This window comes from Elephantulus edwardii, unplaced genomic scaffold, assembly GCF_000299155.1.
Source record: "Elephantulus edwardii isolate Elephantulus edwardi_28Jun2011 unplaced genomic scaffold, EleEdw1.0 scaffold00165, whole genome shotgun sequence".
Taxonomy (NCBI): Eukaryota; Metazoa; Chordata; class Mammalia; order Macroscelidea; family Macroscelididae; genus Elephantulus; species Elephantulus edwardii.
The window spans coordinates 6,063,650-6,085,488 of record NW_006399915.1 but is presented as its reverse complement, the minus strand read 5'-3'; the positions used below and the strand labels follow the sequence as shown (position 1 = coordinate 6,085,488).

Sequence of the window (21,839 nt, the reverse complement as noted above, 5' to 3'; positions counted from 1 at the left end):
ATGGTTCAAATCCACCAGCGGCTCCACAGGAAAAAAGCTGGGCTTTCCCTTGTGGGCTTAACTGCCCTTGAAAACCCTCTGAAGGGTCATCTACAAGTCAGTTCTGATGGTATACAATGGTGACACAGTGACGTAAGCATTGAGCAGCTGATAGGTTAGAAATTGGAATCCATCAGCTGCTCCCCTGGAGAAAGATAAAACTGTCACCCCAATTGAGATTTACAATATCTGAAACCCAGCGAAGAAGTTTTGTTTTGCTCTGCGGAGTCACTATGAGCTGCAATCAACTAACTCTACAGCAGTGGGGGGTTTTGGCTGAACTCTAGAGTAACAGAAGGGGGGGGGGGAAATCCCTGTTTGTAAAGCCCTTAAGACCAAGAATAAACTTTACACTTTAAGACACAAGACTAATTTGTTTATTAGGTGTATTCTATAAGTTGAGGAGTAAAATCATTGGCAAATAAATAAGTAAATAAATAAATAAAGGGCCTTAGGGCAAAAATGGAGCTCAGGAAGAGGAAGCGGAGTCTTTGCATAGTTCTAAATGAACAGAAGGTGGCAGCAGTAGGCAACGTGGATTCTCAGCAAAAATGCAGCACTTGCGAAAACCAAGAACAGGAGGCTTTGAGAACGAGAGAAGGTCAGAAGGTGACTAACTAATTTTTTTCCAGAGACCGTGGTGGTGGTGTGGAATATTCATCCTCTCTACAGGAAGCAGGGACCGGCGTCTTACATGATCTGCCTGGGGGTCCCGTACCCTGTCATGCCCGCCTGGGACGCTCCTTTGTTGCTGCCCATCTGGAGGCCTATTACGTTCTGTCCCTGGCGAAGCTGCTCCTCTGAAAAGCCTCTCCGGTTCTGCTGGGCTTTCCTGGGCAAAGGGAATGAGATAGAATCGTCATTCAGACAACTTTCACACCCATCCTAAAATTGCTCTTGGACAAATGAGGTCACTAGTTTGAGAGAACAGGTCCTCATCAGCAGATACATAAATTCCCTCCATGTTAGAAGCCCATATAATTTTTGAGAATTTCCAGCAAAAGAACAAATGAATCAGTGGTACTTCTCTGGGACTTCCCTCCCAGTTTCCGTCTTTCCCCTTCTTCCTCTTCAGGTTATCCGCCATTATTTTATATCCTTTAAGCCAGAAGCTTCTCACCCTCTCTCACAGCCATCTCAAGTCCTCAGGAAAGGAAAAGGGAGTTTCTTTCTCATGAATCCCATTCTTTATATAGGACCAGAGATTAGTCTGCAGTATGCCTGGCAGCATGGAGTTGTGTACCTCAAAGGTAGATGGCTTAAATCCACCAGATACTTCATAGGAGAAAGATGGACAATCAACTCCTGTGTGATTTGCAGCCTATGAAAAACTGATAGGTCAGCTATGAGTCAGTTACATCTCCATAGTACCTAACAACAACCGTGCCATAGAAAGAAGCAATGTTTTAGCGCTGAAGAAGCTCGAAGTTAACCTAGATAGATGTATCACTCTACATGCAGGGTGAGTAAACTTTTCTGTAAAAATCATGACTTTCAGAGCTCACTCACTTACTCATTGCTATGGGGTCAGAAGTGACTCACAGCTGACCCTCTAGTTGGTTTTCAGAGGTTATAAATCCCACAAGAGAAGTTTGCCCATATTTCTCCTATGGAGCAGCTAGTGTATTTTAACCATCTGCCTTTGGATTAGAAACACAAGTCCTTACACGTTCGACCACTCGTTAGCTCCCTATTTTCAGAGCAGGGTTCTTTAAAATAACACAAGCTTATTTCATAACTGTAAGGAGAACATATGAGGTTCAGAGAAATTATTACTTTTTTCTTTGTTTATCATTAAGCTACTGGGTTTGGTTTTAAGCTCTTCTTCCATAGGCACAAATATTAACTGGGGAAAGTTCTTTTCAAAATCCTCTTATTTATTAGCTAAACCAAGAGGTACTATTAAAAATATTTTTGGATAATAGGCATTAACTAGGACAATTAGGACATATATTTAAAGACTCAAATTCATTGCCATTGAGTTAGAACTGATTCATAGCTGACCCTCCAGTGGGTTTTTAAAGGCTATAAATTACACAGGAGGAAATTATTCATCTTTCTCCGTAGCTGGTGGATTCAAGCTACGATTGACTGTGTAACCCACCAGGCACCTAGTTCACTTTACTATTTACACTTTATTTAGAGTAAAAAAAAAATTATTTTTTTACATTCAAGAAAGTGAAGGTCATAATAAAACTGAGTTTAGATATCAAGTCACCTCTGATGAGGCTATCCAGTCCATCTTAATCTCAGGAGACATAAAACTCTGTCTAAGCTGAAGGTTCTGGGTACCTGGTAGGTTAAGGGTGAAACATTTCTGTTCAGAGTGGGATGCTGTACTAAATGTTTTATGGAGACTAATGGCTCAGTTATAGCCTAAAGCTTATTGCCACAGTGTTCTGGAGAGAGATAGAGAGAGAGAGAGAGAGGAAGGAAGGAAGGAACAATTTTGCTCCAAGGAGTTTGGCATAAAGGCTTCAACATCTTCTGGTTGCAATTGTTTTGTGTTCTAAGACTCTGAGCTTTCCTACCTGTGAAACCAGGAAGGCTCTCCCCGATAGCACCCATCATCCTTCGTGACTGCAACACTCCCTAGAGCCATCAGGGTCCGCTGCACAGCTGCCATGTCCTTTCCTAGGAGCCAACAAAGAGATCAAAGCCAAATATGTGTCAAGCCAAGGGGTTTTGGAAAAACAGAGCTGGACTTTCACCATGGAAATACTGATAGAGGCAATCATATCAAAATAATAAGAGGAAGTTTGAATAATTTCCCAATGTATCCCTAAGACAACCATACACAAACTTCTTACAAAGGAATTTTTAAAATAGCCTGATTGATTATTCTCTCTATAGATAATAGGAGTTCTAGTGATGTAGTATATAGTAGGTTGTTAACCTAAAGGTCAGCTATTCAAATCTACCAGCTGCTTTTTGAGATAAAGATGAGAAGTCATTTCCTATAAAGACTGATATCTTCAGAAACCCAGTGAAAAGTCAGTACAAATCAGAAGCAATTCTAATGGTTTATATGGTAGATACTGGAGATATCCATGACAGCACTTTGCTCAGCTCCACAGTCAACACTCTTGGCACCAGCAGTCAGGAAATCAAAAAGCGTATCGCGATGGGAAAGTCTGCTGTTAGGGACCTCTCAAAGGTACTCAGGAGCAACAGTGTCTCTCTGGAGACTAAGGTGCGCCTGATACAGGCCATGGTATTTGCAATCGCTTGTTATGCATCAGAGAGTTGGACAATGACTAGGGAGGACAGAAGGAGAGTGGATGCTTTTGAGCTGTGGTGCTGGAGAAGGGTACTGAATGCACCATGGACTGCCAGGAAAACAAACAGATTCATCTTGGAGAGGATTAAACCAAGCTGCTCCTTGGAGGCAAGGATTCTGGGGCTTCATCTGACATACTTTGGACATGTTGCCAGGAGGGACGGGTCCTTGGAGAGGGACATCATGCTTGGGAGGGTGGAGGGACAGCGCAGGAGGGGAAGACCCTCTATGAGATGGATTGATTCGGTGACTGGGGTAATTGGGATGGGTGTGTCAGAGGCGGTGCGGTTGGCTCAGGATAGAGCAGGGTTTAGGGCTGTTGTGCATAGGGTCGCTATGAGTTAGAAACGACTCGACGGCACATAACAACAACAACAACAATTCTGAAGAGCAACGATGACAGTATAGCAACTAAGGCATGCCTGATCCAGCCATGGTCTTCACAATTTCTTGCTATGTACATCGGAAAGCTGGACAATGACTAAGGGTGACAGAAGAAGAACCTATGTCTTTGAGTTGTGGTGCTCGAGAAGAGCATTGAACATACCATAGACTGCCAAGAGAACAAACAAATCTGTCCTGGAGAGGATGAAATTAAGTTTCTCCTTGGAGGCAAAGATTTTGAAGCTCCATCTGACGTACTCTGGGCATGTTGACAGGATGAACCAGTCCTTGAAGAAAGACATCACGCTTGGAAGAGTGGAGGGACAATGCAAGAGAGAAAGACCCTGGAGGAGATGAATTGACACAGGAACTGGGTAAAGGGATAGATGTATCAGAGGCAGTGAGATTGGCTCAGGACAGGGCAGGGCTCAGAAGTATTGTGCACAGTGTCATTATGAGTCACAGGTGACTCGACGTTACATAACAACAACAACTGGAGACGTCCAGTTTCTAACACGTATATAGACTTTGCATGAGTAAAACATTCCAAGCACCTAGAAGCTCTTTAATAAGTTGGTCCTTACACTAAGCAACTTTGTTTTGATGGGTTCTACCAACAAATAGGCCTGTCTTGGAGAGAGTGAAACCAAGTTTCTCCTTTAAGGCTAGGATTTTGAGCTCTGTCTCACATACTTTGTGCATGTGGTCAGGAGGGACCAGTCCTTGGAGCAGGACATTATGCTCGGAAGGGTGGAGGGATAGCACAGGATAGGAAGACCCCGGATGAAATAGATTAAAACAGAAATTGGGGCAATGGGAATAGGTGTGTCGGAGTCAGTGAGATTGGCGCAGGACAGGGCAGGCTTCAGAGCTGTTGTACATAGGGTCGCTATGAGTCGCAAGTGACTCGACAGCACTTAACAACAACAACCACGTAGTAGAGGAGAGAAGGTCTTGTGGATGATCTGGGGAAGGAGATGCTGTAGCTGAGCTGGCATGGTGATTCTGCAGAAGAAAAATGGTTTCTCAGGAATGAAAAAAAAGGAAAAACAAAACTGGAAAAGAAGTTGGTAGGAAGGGTTAACTGCATCAAATCTCAAGTGGCTCCTTTTTTCTCTCTCTCTCGTTTATTTTATCTAGGTTAAAAGGGTCTAAAATCAGCCAAGTGCATGGAATTGTGTATTCATGAAGCTGCACAGACCAGAGCTGGGAAAAGGGGGGTGTGTGTGCAAAGTAACGCAGAAAGCACTCAATTTGACACAAATGATAGGCTCTTCATTTTGTGCTGCTTGAAGGAAGTTCAATGGAAACAATAAATAACTGGTTTGTGGGTGGAAGAGAGAAGAGTGAGAGTGAGCAAGAGAAAGACTAATGCTGTCATTTAGTGCAAAGCAAAGGTCTGTGAAAGGCACAAGTACACACGGCAGACACCAACCAGCATAGGATCAGGAAGGAAGGTCTCATTCAGCCCAAGGGGGGCTTAGAAGGGAAAGGGCAAATATGAAAAGGCCTCTTGAGCCTGAGTGAACCATCTGCATGTCTCTAGCTGGACTACTGCAATTCAGCCACCAGGGAATACAGAATTACAGGGAAAGGCAGATGGAGAGGGAGCATGGGTTAGGAACTGTAATAAAATCAACAATTCAGGCCACAAAGGAAGCCCAATCCAGGATGTTCACTTAGTCCAAGAGAAAAGGGAGAGACAGGAGCGCCTTTTCCCTTCTCCTCACTCTTCTACCCCCACCTCCTGCATTAACCATTGATTTTCTGCAGCATGGATATGAAGGAGCTGAACTCTCAACAAAGATTTTCCAAGATTCAAGAAGCAGCTCGGGTGGTAAAGAATTGATTGTACAGACAGCAAATGGAATGGGGTTGCACAAAAAACACTGATAATATGGTAGGAAACACAGAGGTTGTCGGATGACCCATCTCTTCCTCAGATGAATAGCATTCCTATAAACTAGTAAATGTATTCCAGGGTTGAAGAAGGATTGATTAACAAACTGCAATGTGCAGGCACTCTAGCTTGTGGAAAACAAAAACTTGAAGCACATACTGATGCCAAGAAAAGACTACAGCTTTCAATATGCGTTATACCTCAACGTAAAGGACATAAAAGTCCCCGACTGGACTAATAAGCAATATCAGGATAAATAGAAGTTTGAAGTTGTCAATGATCTAATTTTACTTGGATCTACCATCAATAACCATGGAAGCAATGTTGTTGTTATTGTTGTTGTTGTGTGCCGTCGAGTCACGTGCAACTCATAGCGACCCTATGTACAACAGCCCTAAACCCTCCTTTATCCTGTGCCAATCTTAATGTCTTTGACACACCTACTCCCACTACCCCAGTCATTTAATCAATCCATCTCATCGAGGGTCTTCCTCTCCTGCGCCATCCCTCCACCCTCCCAAGCATGATGTCTCTCTCCAAGGACTGGTCCTTCCTTGCAACATGTCCAAAGTATGTCAGACGAAGCTTCAGAATTCTGGCCTCCAAAGAACAGCCTGGTTTAACCCTCTTCAGGATGAACCTGTTCATTCTTTTAGCAGTCCATGGTATACTTAATACTCTTCTCCAACACCACAGCTCAAAGGCATCAATTCTCCTTCTATCATCCCAGCTCTCTGATGCATAGCAAGTAATTACAAAGACCATGGCCTGTATTAGGTGCACCTTATTCTCCAGACTGACATCGTTGCTCTTCAGTACTTTGGAGGGGTCTCTGACAGCAGACTTTCTCAGTGCAATACATCTTTTCATTTCCTGGCTGCTAGTGCCAAGAGTGTTGATTGTGGAGCCAAACAAACGAAAGCTGTTAATAACTTCAATCTCTTCACCATCTATCACAATAATGTGGTGAGAATTTTTGTTTTCTTGATGTTAAGCTTCAATTCATATGGAAGCAACAGTCAAAGAAATAATCAAATGTCATATTACATCAGGCACATCTGTTGTTTAAGAGACTTCTTTTAAAGTGCTAAAGAGTAAAAGTATCACTGTGACAGCTAAAGTATGACTGAAGTAAGCCATGATATTTCCAGTTGCTTCATATGAATGGGAAAGCTGAACAATACATAAAGAAGACCAAACAAGAGTTGATGCACTTGAATTATGATGGTGAGGAAGAAGACCAAACATACCATAGATTGTCAGAAGAAGGAACACATCTGTCTTGGAATAAGGACAGTCAGAATGTCCCTTAGAAGTGAGGATGGCAAGACATTGGTCACTGAGTTTGGATACGTTATCAGAAGGGAGAATCTTCTGGAGAAGACCCGCATGCGTAGGGTCAGAGAGGAAAAAGCAATCCTCTCAGCAACATGTCCTGACACAGTGACTGCAACAACAGGCTCAGTCACAGCAACAGCGAGGATGACACAGGATTGGGAAACATTTCATTTTGATGTTCATGGGCTTGCTATGCATCAGAACCAAGGAGATAGCACTTAACAGCAACTTATCCTAATTGTACTACCATGATGATATTCTAAAGGATCACTCTCATATTCTGAAAGAGAAAGAGCATTTATGCTTAAGTAATGAGTCATTAAGGAGAATCTTGTTGTTGTTGTTAAGTGCCGTCAAGTCGCAGACAGCTCATAGCAACCCTATGAAGGAGAGTCCTCGACGCTTGGGTGCCTTTCATCCTCTCTCCAGGCTCACAGGGTTTCCGGAGGCAAGCTATTACGGAAGTGGATGCCACTCCTCCTTCCAAAGGAGAACCTAAAGGGAGGGGAGGGGGAACTAAAGAAACTACAGAGAAATTATTAAACCCAGGAAAAGATGGTTCATTATAATCAGTTATATTGGGAGTATTTTATGCATCTCTGTGTTATACAAGTTGCACAAGGGCAAATTCCAACAGTTGGAAATAGCTGGTCTAACATATCCAGACTATGGTTTAAGCGCAGCAACATAGCTATGGATACTTCTTTGAATTAAGAGATGATGAAACAAGATTAGTTAAATTGTAGACCTGGGATCCTTCAAAAACAGCTAGCTCTTGTATTTACTCTATGTACCCAGAAAACACCAACAAAATAAAGCGGGGGCAAGGGTAAAATATCATGGAATCTAGAACCGTAAGTTGTGACTCTATACTTATCCTAGGAGAATGGGAATATCAGAAAGATGCTTACCTGTGTTTATTGACTATGCATTTGACTGTGTGTATCATAATAAATTATGGACAATATTGAGAAGAATGGAAATATTAGAACTCTTAACTGTGTTGATGGGAAATCTATACCTACACCAAAAAGCAGTTGTCCAGAAAGAACAAGAGAGCGCTGTATGGTTTAAAATCAGGAAGGGTATGCATCAGGGCTGTTTCCTTTCTCTGTACCTCTTCAGTCTATATGCTGAATAAATTATTCAAGAAGATGGACAATATGAAGAAGGATGTTAAATCAGAATTGGAGAAAGATTCATCAAAAACTTGTGTTATGCAGATGACAACCCTGTTTGCTAAAAATTAAGAAGTCTTGAAGCACTTAAGAAAAATCAAAGATTGGCGAGCTCTAGTGGCCTAGTGGCAAGAAGCTGCACTGCAATCTCAGAGGTACATGGTTCAAATCCACCAGATGCTCTGCTGGAGAAGGAGGAACAATCTCTTCCTGTATCAGTCAGATCTGATTCGACAGTACACACAAAAAATAATGAAATAAAAATAAAATTTTAAAAAAAAGAAACTCAAAGATTATAGCCTTTAACATGAATTACATCTCAACATCAAGAAAAGATATACATTCACCACTGGACTTAATCACAGATGGAAATGATTGAATCTGTCAACAATTTCATTTTCCTTGGATCTAGAATCAATACACATGGAGGCAACAGTATAAATAAAAGAAAGGTTACATTGGGGAAAATCTTCTGTCAAGGACTTTTCCAAAGTGCTACCAGCAAGGGTGTTAGTATAAAGACCCAGTGCACCTGATCCAAGCCGTGATCTTTTAAATTACTTTCTATGCATGTGAATGTTGGACAAGAAGTAATGATGACAGAAGAATTGATGTCATTGAATTATGATGTTGGAGAAGAGAAAAAAAAACAAACTAATATATCTTGGAGGAAGTGCAACCAGGATGGTCCTTAGAGGCAAAGATGGTGAAAGTTCATCTCACACACTTTGGGCATGTTATCAAAAGAAGCCACTTCTTAGAAAAAGACATCATGTTGCGAAAGGTAGAGGGTCAGGGAAAGAGAAGAGGGCCTTCGATAAGATGGGTTGACACAGTGATGGCAACAAGCTTGAGCTTGGTGAGGTGGTGAGGATGGTGCAGGAGAGGCCAAGGTTTGATCTGTTGTTGATCGGCTGGTTCAGAGCAGTGGTTGACTCAATGGTACCAAGCAACAACAACAAAGATATTTTTTAAGGAGGAAATCTCACTTTATCCCATTTTTTTTTTTTTTGTTAACAAATGATCCTTTATTGAAATATTTTCATCTGTAGTTCCTTAGCTAGCTGGGCATTCCACAGCACCACTGTTGATGTCTTCTATGATGTCATGAGGTGACGGCCATCAACACTGCAGCCCACAGATTGGGCAGTTCCCAGGATCTCTTTAATAATTCCAGAGAGTTCTCTGGCTAAAGACCGGTGTCGCATCTGCCAGACAATGCCAACAATCTCATCAAAAGTGATATTTCCACTGTGCTTAGTATTTTTATGCTTCTTTCTCTCTCTGGGTGGTTCCTTTAGGGCTTTGATGATCAGAGCAGAGGCAGAAGGCACTACTTCAATCTGGGCCTGTCTGTTCTGAATGGTCAGTTTCACTGTAATCCTTAGTCCCTTCCAGTCACCGGTGGCCTTGGCAATGTCATCACCAACCTTTTTTGGAGACAGACCCAGGGGGCCGATCTTGGGGGCCAGAGCGGAAGTGGCACCGACTTCCCCACCGGTACACCTCAGGTACACGACTTTAATCTCGTTAGGGTCGAACTTGGGTGGCATGGCGGAGGCGGCTGGTGTTGGATGAACCCAGATGCGGGACGACTGAAAAAAGTTGCACCGAGGCCGCCTCCGAGCCGAAAGCCGAAAGCACTTTATCCCGTTTTTAACATGTAAATGTTTCTCTTTAAGAGATGAAATTATTTTCTGGTTTGCTTGTTTGTTTCTATCCCCCCCCCCCCTTATTGTCTACCATCGAATGGATCCGACTGACACAGGAAGAGATTGTCCTTCCTTCTCCAGTGGAGCATCTGGTGGATTCAAACTACAAACCTTCGGGATTGCAGCACAGCTTCTTACCACTAGGTCTGGGGGTTTGTTTCGTATAACAAAAAGATAGAGGCCTTTGACTGTCTCGAGTGTCATGGAAACACTGCATGGGGAGGAGGATTTCACATGACTCATAATATAAAGCAGACTTTATGGCAATTTGCAGCCATCATCCTGCATTTATATGCCCTGAATATTTTAAATTATTTCTATTCCATATTTGATTTTTTTTTTTTAGTAGAATTGCTTTTTAAAGAAACCACTCCCCCATCATAGCCCTACCTATCAGAACTGTGCACATTGTATTACATAGTGAAGTAGGGTAAAACAGTTTACTTGATAACTTGGTATGTTCTGTAGAAGGCAGGACATTTGAGTGTGCAGTGTGTATAATGCTAAATTGTAATCAATGGCATTCATAATGTAGAAGTTTGTCAGCAATTTGAGATAAAGCTAGAAAGCCTGGGATTTGGAAAGGAATGTTTAGAATTTTGGTATGCAAATTGTTCATAATTGCCTCTGTGCTAAATAACACTTAAAAAAATATCATACCAATAATGGGAGGGGAATGACTGTTGAGGATATTTCTCTGAGAAATTGATTCGGTAAGCCTGGGGTGGGACCTGAAAGTCTTTATTTTTAGTAGGCTGCTTAAGTGACTCATTACATAAGGCATGTCTGGGAAATGTGGGTCTAACCTGATGATGATTCCTAAACTAGATAGATCTTACCTGAGGATCTTAAAAAGTTTACACCCTGGGGCAATCTCTGGAGAAGGTTCTGATGTAAGTAGAAGGACTGCCAAGCACTTCTCCAATACTTAGATTCTTAATCTTTGAAAACAATCTAATGCTTGATATATCATAGTACTAAATATCTGTTAAGCAATAACTCCCTTCTTCAGAGATATCTTTCTCCGCATGCAATAGTAAAACCATAATGAGACGGGCTCTGGTCCAAGCTGAAAATTGGCCCAGAGTGCTGAGAGCTTGGAATCCCTCTGCTTCCTGCAAGTCACCCCAGGATCCCTGGGTGAATTCCTAGGGCTTCTCAGGTAGCTGGAAAGCCATTGTTCATCACCATTCTTTCATGGCAACACTTTAACAAGCAGATGAGATGAAGTCCTGGTAGTGATCTAAGAAAGAGACCACAGATTGTCAGAGAAATGACATGTAAAAGAGGATGAGATAGATTTCCATGAACACAGGTCTGCTGTCTTTGAATTATGGTGTTAGAGAAGAATATTGAATATTCCATGGAGTGTCAAAAGAAAAAATAAGTCTGTCTTCAAGTAAGTGCAGCCAAGGTGCTCTTTAGAAGCAAGGGTAGTGAAACTTCATCTCATTTGCTTTGGACATGTTGTCAGGAGAAGTTAGTCCTCAGAAAAAGACACCATGCTGAGAATGGTGGACAATCAGAGAAGAGAGGAAGAGCCTCAACAAGATGGGTTGACACAGTGACGGTAAGAACGGGCTCGAGCATATCAGAGATAGTGGGGACAGTGCAGGATAGGGCAGGGTTCAGATCTGTTCAAAGACGTTGACGGGATGGCCTGTAACAATGTCATGGTACAAGGCTAATGTTGACGTTTTAAAGTAAGCTTGTGGCGTAGTAGTTTTGCCAGGCTTTTCAGAAGTTCAGCTAGCAACTGATTGACAGCAGAGTGTTCCAAAGCAATGCTTCCCAAAATATGGTCTTGCACTTCAAATGATCCAATTCCAATCCCTAGGAGCAAGGGTAAGGATCCTGCACCCTTATTCTCCTGGAATTCTTAATGCTAATAAAATTAGTGCTATTTACTTGCTAAACAACATGCCACCAGAAACTCTATGAACTTTCATAAATGTAGACAGTTATAGAAAGGCTTCAGGCCTTTTGTTCATAGGGTCGCTATGAGTCGTGCTTGACAACGAAGGCAATAAGAGAAGTCTCTGGCGATAAAAAAGACAGACCATTCTCTATTTTATGTTTCTACCGTTAATACCAAAAACCAGTCTTTATTTAAAATCATTTGATTCAAGCGCTACTTGTATTTTATACCAGTTATGATTCATCACTATAACTTTTTTTAATGTAGAATCAATTACTATTTATCTGTATTACCATCATCCCCTCAATTATGACAGTAATGCTTTGAAATATGCACTGGCTTTCATTTTCCCAAGACTTGCAGAGAAGGCAGGTAGAAGGTGAAGAGAACATTCCTTTTTTTCCTGAATGATGATGCTGATATAGTCCTCAGCCTTCTACCCAAGGTGGAGAACATAGTTCTGTTATCAAGAGGGAAACATTGTACAGTTTGCTGCATTCTGGGTTGCCTTATTGTGTGGATTTCATGAATTTTTGTTGTTTGCCTTTTTGGCCTGAGGAAGGGAGAGTCACACTGTGCAGTGTTTACTCTAAGTGGGGTTTCAAGAAGAACAGAATCAGTAGCTAGTTTGGAATGCTCATTCCAGGACCCATGCCCCACCATGGAGAGTTCTGGGGATATGGTCTTAGAGAGCTGTGCTGCTAACCCAAAGGCTCTTTCTGGCAGTTCAAATTCACCAGCCATTCTGAGTGGGAAAGATGGTCTATATCCTCCTCCATGCTTCACAGTCTTCTAAACTCATAGGAAGGTCACCTATGAGTCAGTTCCAACACAGTATCAGTGAGTCTGAGCTTTGAGGGGTTTGAATCCCAATTTTGGTAAGTAGTTTGGAGGCAGGAGTGGCATCCACTTCCTAAACAATTTGCCTCTGGAAAATCTATGAATTTTGATAAATATTGATAGTTACAGAAAGTCTTCACCACTTTTGTTCATAGGATCATGACGATTTATGTTTGACTCAACGGCAATCAACAACAACAACAGTAAGAAATTTCAGTGCCAATGCAAAGGTACACAGTTCAAATGCAAAGGTACACAGTTCAAATCTACCAGCTGCTCCTAAGGAGAAAAATGGGCAATCTCCAGTGTGATTTACTGCCTCTGAAAACTCACCAGAAGGCCAGCCATGGGCTGGTTCTGACTCAACCGTACACAACAACAATCCCAACACCAAGGGTTAAGGGGCTCACGGGGATTTGAAAGTGCTATTTGAACAAGCTCTTCTGGTGATTCTAAATGCACTTGGGCTTGAGAATTGCTGCTGAAGGAGAAACACAGTAAACAATGTCCCCAGAATGATGGTTGTTTTGACAGAAAAGAAAACTTGAGGTAGCAGGAATCTGTGATGTCTAAAGCCACTACCTTACAATCTCTCAAACTGAGTGAAACATCTCCTCAGGGATTGCTGTTGAGGAATGAAACATACAGTGACACCTCCTAGAGAATATATGTAAGCCTTTCACTATATGGGTTCTTCACTCTCAATGACAACCTCCCAGTCACTAAAGAGAAGGGAGCTGAGAGGTAAGAAACACTGTATTTTGATGCTCTCCATTATTAGGATTAGTGAAGAAAGGATTTGATGTCATCCGTCTGAGTTTTGTCTGCTGACATTCCAGCATGCTAAGTGTCTAACACTCGCCATATGGTTTATGCAAAAGACAGAAAATGTATCAGTGACTAAAGAACTGGCAATAAGGGGAGAGATGCCAATATTGATGAAGTGTGCACTAGCCAAGCATTTTGCAATTTAAGCCCTATAAGCCAAGGAGTCTATGAGAAAAGAACTAGATCTATCTTGTGAGAAGGGGAGTGAGGTTTTGAGAAGCTAAGTAACCTATATACAGTTCCATGTGCTGAAGAAGAGTTTAAGCTTCTCCTCCTGACTCTAGCATTCATGCTATTTCCACTGGACCAGAATCCTTTGCAGTTGATAAAAGAATGTATAATAGCAAAAGGCATAAAGAGGGTAAGGAGCATAAAGGAGTAAAATCCATTATGCAGCCCAGCAAGCTGGCCATTCTGGAGAATGGAAGACGAAGTGAAGGCACCATGGATGACAGTGAAGACAAGGATTACTCAGGCTACCTTATCAGTTCCCAGGTAAGGTCATCAATAAAGCCCATTATCTCAGGGCAGAATATGAAAGATCTTTATTGTTGTCTTAGAAAGGACATGTTAATCATAAGTAAAAATACTTTTATATTGGTGATACTTATCAGACTCTACTATAATCAGGAAATCAAAAGACACATGGCATTAGGAAATTCTTCCATCAGGGACCTCTCCAGAGTGCTAAAGAGCAACAATGTCAGTCTAGAGACTAAGGTGTGCCTGATCCAGGCCATGATCTTCTCAATTACTTGCTACACATCAGAGAGCTGTACAGTGACTAAGGATGACAAAAGAAGAAGGGATGCTTTTGAGTTGTGGTGCTGGAGAAGTGTGTTGAACATACCATGGACTGCCAAGAGAACAAACAAGCTTATCCTGGAGAGGGAGAAACCAAGTTGTTCCTTGGAGGCAAAGATTTTGAAGCTCCATCTGATATAGTTTGGGCATGTTACTAAGAGGGACCAGTCTTTGGAGAATGACATCATGCTTGGGAATATGGAGGAACAACACAGAAGAGGGAGACTCCGGATGAGATTGAGTGACACACTCATGGGGTAATGGGAGTAGATGTGTTGGAGACAGTGAGATTGGCTAAGGATAGGGCAGGGTTCAGAGCTTTCGTGCATAGAGCTGCTATGAGTCACAAGTGACTTGACTGCACATAACAATGACAACTATTGTTGGGCACAATGTTAAGCATTCAAAATATATTATCTCAATGACTTTTCACAACAGCCCTAAGAAATAGGTCCCATAATTTTTATTTCACAGTTGGGAAAAAATCAATGCTTGGAGAGGTTCATTGGTTAATAGTAGAGTAGATGTTTGAGCCGCATAGTCAGATGACTGACTCCAGATCCTGCACTCCACTGTTTACTATAATACCTTCCACAGTAACTTCCCTTTGCACTCTATATGTCCAGACACTAAGTCTGAGCAATTTCTGACTGACTCTCTACCTGCCTGTCTCTCTTTCATAAACACTCACAAACATCTCTCTTTCTATAGCTTTCGTTTTTTTTACCCTTCCCTTTCCTTCATAGACAAGATGCTGAAGTAGTTTTCCTTGGGTGCACCCCTGTGCTCCCTCCCTTCTGAGTCACAGACAGCTGGGATGTCCACATCTTTCAGGGCACCTACAGCTGATTCTGAATATAATCTACTAGGCCATTTGCTTCTCTCATCTGAGAGGAAACTTCCATAGACCCCATCACTCCTTTAAGCTAAACTGTTCTTGCTGTAGTACTAAAGAACCAATCATCTCAGCAACCTTCTAGAGTCAATTTTGTAGCATTGTTTAAAAGGTCCTCAAACTTGAGTTGTTTTCTGGACCATTCATTTCTGAGTTCTTTTTTAAAATATCTAGATCTTTTATTCTGTTTGCTCCAGAGAATCCATCTCAAACAGTTCACCTTGTATCCAACAGTTTCAGGACAGCAGGTCCATCTGGCAACCCTGGCTGCCTGAGGAAAAGATGCTTAGATAAGGGCATTTGTCAGTGCTGGGCTCCTGCAGGTTTCTTGGTCTGCACTGTAGAAGCAGCATGGGGCGAACTAAGCCTGTTTGGGAAGAAGGTGCAGAGCAAGAAAGATGGACACCAGGCCATGACTAGAGAGTCTGAGATCTGGAGAGCATACAAATCTTGCAGAGAAGGAAAAAGATGTCCAAGGAAGGAGGCTGGAGCCACAGTAACCACAGCCACCACAACCATAATGGATGGAATAAAGAATTAATGTCATAAACTGAAATATAAGGACAGCACAAATCTACAGTTATCTAAGACAGTGGAGAGAATTTGAGATTAAGCTTAGCAAACAGTTTTTCCAGTAGTTTACAAACAAACTTGTACATCCTCATATGCATTCAGATACATAAACACATGTCAATCCTTCCCTCAGTAACCTTTTGATTCCAGCTAATCACCTTTAAAGTCAAGAGCAACCACCAAACTATTTCAGAGAAGACCCGTCTTTGCTCACTGAATCCATGCCGCTGTGCTGTGTTCTCACAGCGGGAGGTAGCTCAAGGCCAGGATTCCCCACTCTCCAGCTTGAAGCGACCACTTAAGGTTCTCTAGTTGCTGTCATTTCTCAATACCTGTTCTGCTGCACAGTAACCAGTTCTGGCATCAGCTTCAGAGAGTAAAGCATCCCCTCCAGAACTTATGATTCTCTCTGAAAGTTCCACATCCTCTGTTGTCATTGTTTGAGAGGGGCCAACAAGGTCCTGGGGTAACACCTAAGCACCCCCTTTCCTCCTCTCTATGATCATTACCTATAGTTCTTCCTTCTACTTCAGCCATAGCACTATTCAAGTAGGTCTCCTCCCTCATTTCCTTTACAACTTCATCTATCTTATTCCCTGAGGCTGAGATTGCCAATGTCTGCCTAGTTGTCTTCCCTGAGAGCATTATCCTACTTGGAATCCAACTGTCTGAAGCCCCATCTCAGGCTAATAGCCACATGAGTATTTCTTATTCGTCGCCGCTGTCGTCCTTTTTTTTCTTTTCTTTTTTTCATCTTCTTCTTAAGCAATAACTGGTACACAGGCCTGGGGCAGGTGCTATAGACCTCATTTACCATGTCTGACAGAGACTATGGCTCCCTATACCCCAGACTCCCTTGTTTTCAGCACCTCTTGGCTGTAATATGACTTACAAAAAGAAAGGCAAATACAGATTACTCGGGAAAGGTAAGAACTCCACCCCTCAGGATCCTCCTCTCTGGCTCCTTCTTCTGCCTACACATTTCCTGTTTTTCTGATCTCACCAGGCCCTCTTCCATTCACATTAACCCCACAGTGCGCAGGCTCGATCCTTCCCCCTGCAGGACCCTGAATCATCCTCTCCCTCCTCCTTTCCTGATCAGCCTGTCACTATATGAGTCATAACATGCTCATGATGTAGGTGACAGAAATGAAGTCCATGGCCAAGGGATAGTACAATAGTCTAGTTAGGACTTCTACTAGCTACCTATGGCTCTAGGTAAGCACCAGACACTACATTTGAGTTCCAGTGCTGTTACAGACTAGCTACTTGTTGTGCTCAAGTGGCCATGACCAAGCTTCAAGGAAACATCTTCCATGAAACAGAAAAATCACACCACCTCATGGGATTGTTTCGAGAATTGAATGGCAATGGAAAGGAACACACATGCGCAATGTCTTTTGCTCATTACTGAGTTTAATTGATTCTGACTCCTAATAACTTCTTGTATGTCAGAGTATAACTACGATCCAGGATTTTCAGTCTATAGGAACAAGCAAAAATCAATAGCTTTTTTATTCTCTGAGGTAAATTCTTTGATTTTTTTAAATTTTACTTAGATGTTGCTGTTGTCGTTTAGATGCCACTGAGTCAAGTGCAACTCACAGCGAACCTATGAACAAAAGATCTGAACCCTGCCCTGTCATTCTCATCATTTCTGACATGCTTGAGCCCACTGCAGCAGTCACAAAGTCACGACTGCAGCATTTCATTGTGATTTTGAGTCAAGTTCAGGACTCCCAACCTGTCAGATATCTGGATTACAAAGCACCAGCAAAACACAAGGATAGCTCATTGGCATTTTGTGTTTGAATCACTTATCTGTGAAAGAAACACGAAATACCAGCTTTCCAAAGAACACTGAAAGGTGAAGATTTATGGGGATAATTGTTTCTTCACAAGTTGTTTCACTAGATGATCCCTTGCTAGAACTGTTTCAACTATCAGCTGAATACCCCTTGAAATCCCATTATTATCCAATCTCACTGTCCGAAGAGGCAATTGGGTCATTGGTCAGGGAATCCTATAGTTTGGGTCCCCAATGACAGCCAGCAACAAGAGAAATGTGAGACTCTATGCAATCTGCCAGCCTTGCTTGGACTGGTCCTGACCTCTCAGTGTCTCAGGCAAACTTCATCAAGAACACAATTGCATTAATGTTGTTGTTGTTGTTATGAGCCTTTCAGTCAACTCCCACTCACAGCAACCCTATGAACAACAGATTGGAACCCTGTCCTATCCTATGCCATCATTACAATCTCCACCACACTTATTTGGATTAAAGGAGCTGTGACCACTAGGCACTGTCATCACAAGTTCTAAATTCTTTGAAAGTGTCTCTGTTCACATTGCTATATGCAAAAATGCCATTTGATTTTCTTCATAAGCTTTCATGATCAAGCCACTTCTGAAATCTAACAAAACACTTGTCAGACTGTCTTAGCAGAGTACACATCTGGAAGGTAGGGTTAGCAAGCTCCTCATCATGGTTTCATGAAAGGTTAAGGTGTTTTTTATTTTTCAAATTGAATGACAAATCGCCCCAGCTGGCTTTGTTTGTGAGCCAGGCTGCTGGTGAGTCAGATGTCCTCGCCCCCTGCCTCTCTTCTTTCCCAGTAGCTACAAGACATTCTGAAGGAGTATGCTGTAGGAGGAGCAAGAGGAATAAAAGACATCCCTGTAACCATTTTCGCTTCCTCGTAGTTGAGGCTTCTGTTTACATGTTGGTGTGCTGGGGTTCCTGTGTGTCCTAGACTGTGTGTTCCCTTAGAGGGGTGTGGGCCCTGTCATAGAGTATCTCTATGAGGGAGACTAACAGTGCCTGGGGGTGGACAGCTGAGAACAGGCTCCACCCCACTAACCCCTGCACATACCCACAAAGCAGGAGAAACCCTGAGAGCTGAGCCCGCTTCACAAAGAGGTGGGGCAACAAGGGAGGGGAGATGCACAACCTCCAGGCACTCAGGCTGTTTACCTTCCCAGAGATCCACCGTCTGAAAAATGTCCGTGGTCCTGACGCCGTAGGTCTCTGCTGCTTTCAGGAACTGAGAGATTTGCTCCATCTGCTTAAAAGCCATCTTTGACTCTGAGATCTTTGGGATGGGTTCTTGTCCTGGTGGGTATAAACTATTTATCAGCTTACACAGGACCTGCAGAGGGAATGGGGAAACAGAATCTATGTGTCCCTTTGTGTTTGCAGGTCACTTGAATCTGCCCCACACGGTATACATACAGCTCATTAGGTTTGATACAAGTTGTAGGCCCCAATAAAGCTTGGACTCCCACCTTGAACCCTGAAAACCTAGGCAACCGCCATTCCCAACGTTGTTCCTGAAGCTTCCTTCCTTCCGTGGTTCAACCTTTCCTTTTCTGAGTGAGGAAAAGCATGTTTACATAGAGGAAGGCAATGACATGGAGTGGGAGGCGGACATGATCCCAGACTTTCAATGGAGAAGTGAGTTAGTGACTTGGAGGTGGGTGGATGGGGGGGGGGTCAAATGATAGAGTCTAAAATCATTTCTTCAATCAAAAGACCAATCAATCATAAAGAGTATTCTATCATCACCTTGTATCTGTTAATGATGTATAACAGAACCGAACTGAATAGAAAATCCCCATGCAGGCACCTATAATTCACATCCCGAGCAACCAGCTAGAGCAGAAGGGTAGTAGTTATGTAACAGTAAATCACAGCCTGCAGGGAACCAAGGGCTCGTTTGAATCGGTGGAGCATACGATCTCCAGCCCCCTAAATACACACAAGCATCTGGTCAGAACACCAGTTATTAAAGGAGAACTCCCTTTAGTTGCATCAGAACATATCCGTTCAACAAACAGACACTGAGCACCCAGGACTCCCAGATGGATGGCAAAGTCCTCAGCCCTTGCTTTGTTTTACTGTCTAACTCATTTCCCCAGGGGAAGAAGTGCCCCCAGGAGCAGATGAACCAAGAAGCTTGAAGACAACAGAAAAGAGTTCTCTCTTGTCTCTTTAGGAGAAGCAAAGGGAAGCTAAATTTACCAACAACTCAGGAGGAAGCTGCCGTGTGTGAGATGACTGGAGAATTCTCCAACTAGCTGGGGAATTGTGAGGGAAGCCCAAAGTCTCCAAGTCTGGAGAAATGAAGGCATCCCCATCCTTTCTGAGACGCCCAGCGTGCCGACAGCAGCAGCTCACTCAGCCTCGCCGCTCAAACAAAGGGCCCCGGAGGTTTCCTGGCTCACTGTCCCTGCAACAAAGGTAGCCGGGGTCCTTACCGTCCCGTCCATTAACCATTTCTGGAAATGGGCCCTGCCGGGGGGCGGGTGCTCTATGTCCTCGGCGCACTGCAGGATGATCCAGTCCACCAGCTTGTTCTCCAGGTCCGCATCATACTTCTGCTCGATCTTCTCCTGCACCTCTCGGCTTAAGCCGTAGCTCGGGCCCCTGTTTGCCATCTCTGCAAGAGAAGAGAGGGCTCGCGCGGCATCCACACAATAGCACCGCCGACCCCCGGGCTCCCTCCGTGCTGGGATGGGGCTGCGTGTCCGCCCGGCCCAGCGGCAGCCAAGCGGACAGAAAACCGGGCGTGGTTAAAACCCAGGAGCTGAGGAAGCCAATGGGGTTTCACCTGCAAATGGGAAAGAAAGGCGCAGCCAAGCACCAATGACTCTGGAATAAAAGAATAAAGCCGTGACCTGTCAAGGCGGCTGGGACCACCCCCCCTCAGTTCCCGCCTTCCCTAGAGATGGGCTGATGTACGAGGACTCACAATCAAGCTGGCACCCGGAGTAGCAAGGGGTCGGGCAGTAGTCGTTTGGTTCCCCTTCTCAGCAGCACTTTGTAAGAGCAGAAACCATGGGATCAGAAAGCTCCTGTAATTAACAGGCAAAGAGGAGGGCTGCCCTGACGTGCAGCGGCTGATGCTGCATCATGCATGGAAGAACGGGACACTGATTTGATTTTCTCAGGGCTGAGGAGGGTCAAACCAGGGCTGTTGCTAAGAGCCGTCCAAAAAGCCAGCCCTCTTCTGTGTCAGTCAAGCCCGCCCCCTCCTTCCTGCTTTCTGCTTCTCTCTCAAACTACACAATTCTTCCCTTTCCTCTGGGGAGACAGGCCAATTGTTTCCCAGACCAGCCTGCAGCCTCACAATAGGATTGGGGGCCTCTGGAAAGGACCCATTAGGCCACTGTCCATCTGTCGAGGGAAGGCAAATCACTTTCCCTTGTCCTTGGGGCAGGACCACAGGAGCGAGAGCCACAGTCAGTAATCTGTTCTGCTCTCAGCCGGAGATTTCACTCTGAAACTTCCATCCTGTGAGAAACTGTTGTCTCTCAGTTCAATTTAAAGCGAGAATATCGTTTTTGTCAGGGTTATCTAATAAAAAGACACTAAAAATGTAAAACACAGTTCAAGGTACGAAGAATTATTTTTTAATTTTTGAGTGGCAGCTTACAAATCAAATCTTTTCATTCGCATATTGTTTTATAACAATTACTATGGATTCATGTAGTTAATTTAGTACATCTCATCCATTAACCTCTTCTTATCAATTGCCTTTCCCTTCACCCGACTTAACTATTTATTAATTTTTACTCTCCTTAAACTCTCCAAGCTTGATTTTATGTGTGTGTAAACCTTTCCTTAGCTTTTTCTATTAATTGTCTTATGTGATAGCTATATGAGATTGTTTCCTTAATATAGATAAAACAGTGAAAAGTATTGACAAGCATAAAGATTCTGTTTCAATACAATTAGGAATCATCAAGCCACAGTGACATAGTGTGAGGGAGGGGTAACCAACTGTCTGCCATAAGCAGACAAAAAGCAAAATTGTAAGAAATTTGGAAGTTGAAATGGAGTCTCCTTAGTGTTGTGTAAGGCTCTGGGTACGTCTCATGACAAAACCACCCATAGATTTGTTCTTTGGTTCATTTCTTCTCCACTCAATGGCAATGGGGACTTTTGTTGTTGTTTCTAACATGTGCCAAACCAGAAGCCGGACCTTGGAGACCGGGAGAGGGGAAATATATAACATTCTTGCTTGATTCAGGCTAAAGTCATTCTAACACATAGATGGTCCTCAGTCCCTGTGGAAAACTGATTAAAAGCTATGTAGGAAACAACTCTTGAAATAATAGATGTATTAAGAAAAATCTCCTGCTCTGCAG

The 21,839-nt window shown here is 43.1% G+C and overlaps 1 protein-coding gene across 2 annotated transcripts; it reads right to left on the bottom strand.

Annotated features, from left to right (window-relative positions):
* Positions 1–393: 393 nt before the first annotated feature.
* On the bottom strand, positions 394–20,811 carry TAGLN3 (transgelin 3). 2 transcript variants are annotated; one of them, XM_006895342.1, is made up of 5 exons: positions 20,441–20,811; positions 19,947–20,299; positions 18,664–18,838; positions 2,571–2,673; positions 394–871 (listed from the first exon to the last, which is right to left on the bottom strand). In XM_006895342.1, the coding sequence occupies exons 2-5, from the start codon at positions 20,124–20,126 to the stop codon at positions 730–732; spliced, it is 600 nt and encodes a 199-aa protein (XP_006895404.1). In that variant the 5' UTR covers positions 20,127–20,299; positions 20,441–20,811; the 3' UTR covers positions 394–729. The 2 variants fall into 2 exon arrangements, with proteins under 2 accessions (XP_006895404.1, XP_006895405.1); XM_006895343.1 differs by having other exon boundaries at positions 19,947–20,128.
* Between the last annotated feature and the right edge of the window lie 1,028 nt (positions 20,812–21,839).

What these genes read in the sequence shown, in the direction of transcription:
- TAGLN3 (XM_006895342.1), bottom strand. Translation starts at nt 20,126, where the DNA reads ATGGCAAACAGGGGCCCGAGCTACGGCTTAAGCCGAGAGGTGCAGGAG. An exon ending in GACGGTGGATCTCTGGGAAG is followed by an intron (nt 2,674 to 18,663) that starts GTAAACAGCCTG and finishes GTTGGCTCCTAG; the next exon opens with GAAAGGACATGGCAGCTGTG. An exon ending in GAGCCTTCCTGGTTTCACAG is followed by an intron (nt 872 to 2,570) that starts GTAGGAAAGCTC and finishes CCCTTTGCCCAG; the next exon opens with GAAAGCCCAGCAGAACCGGA.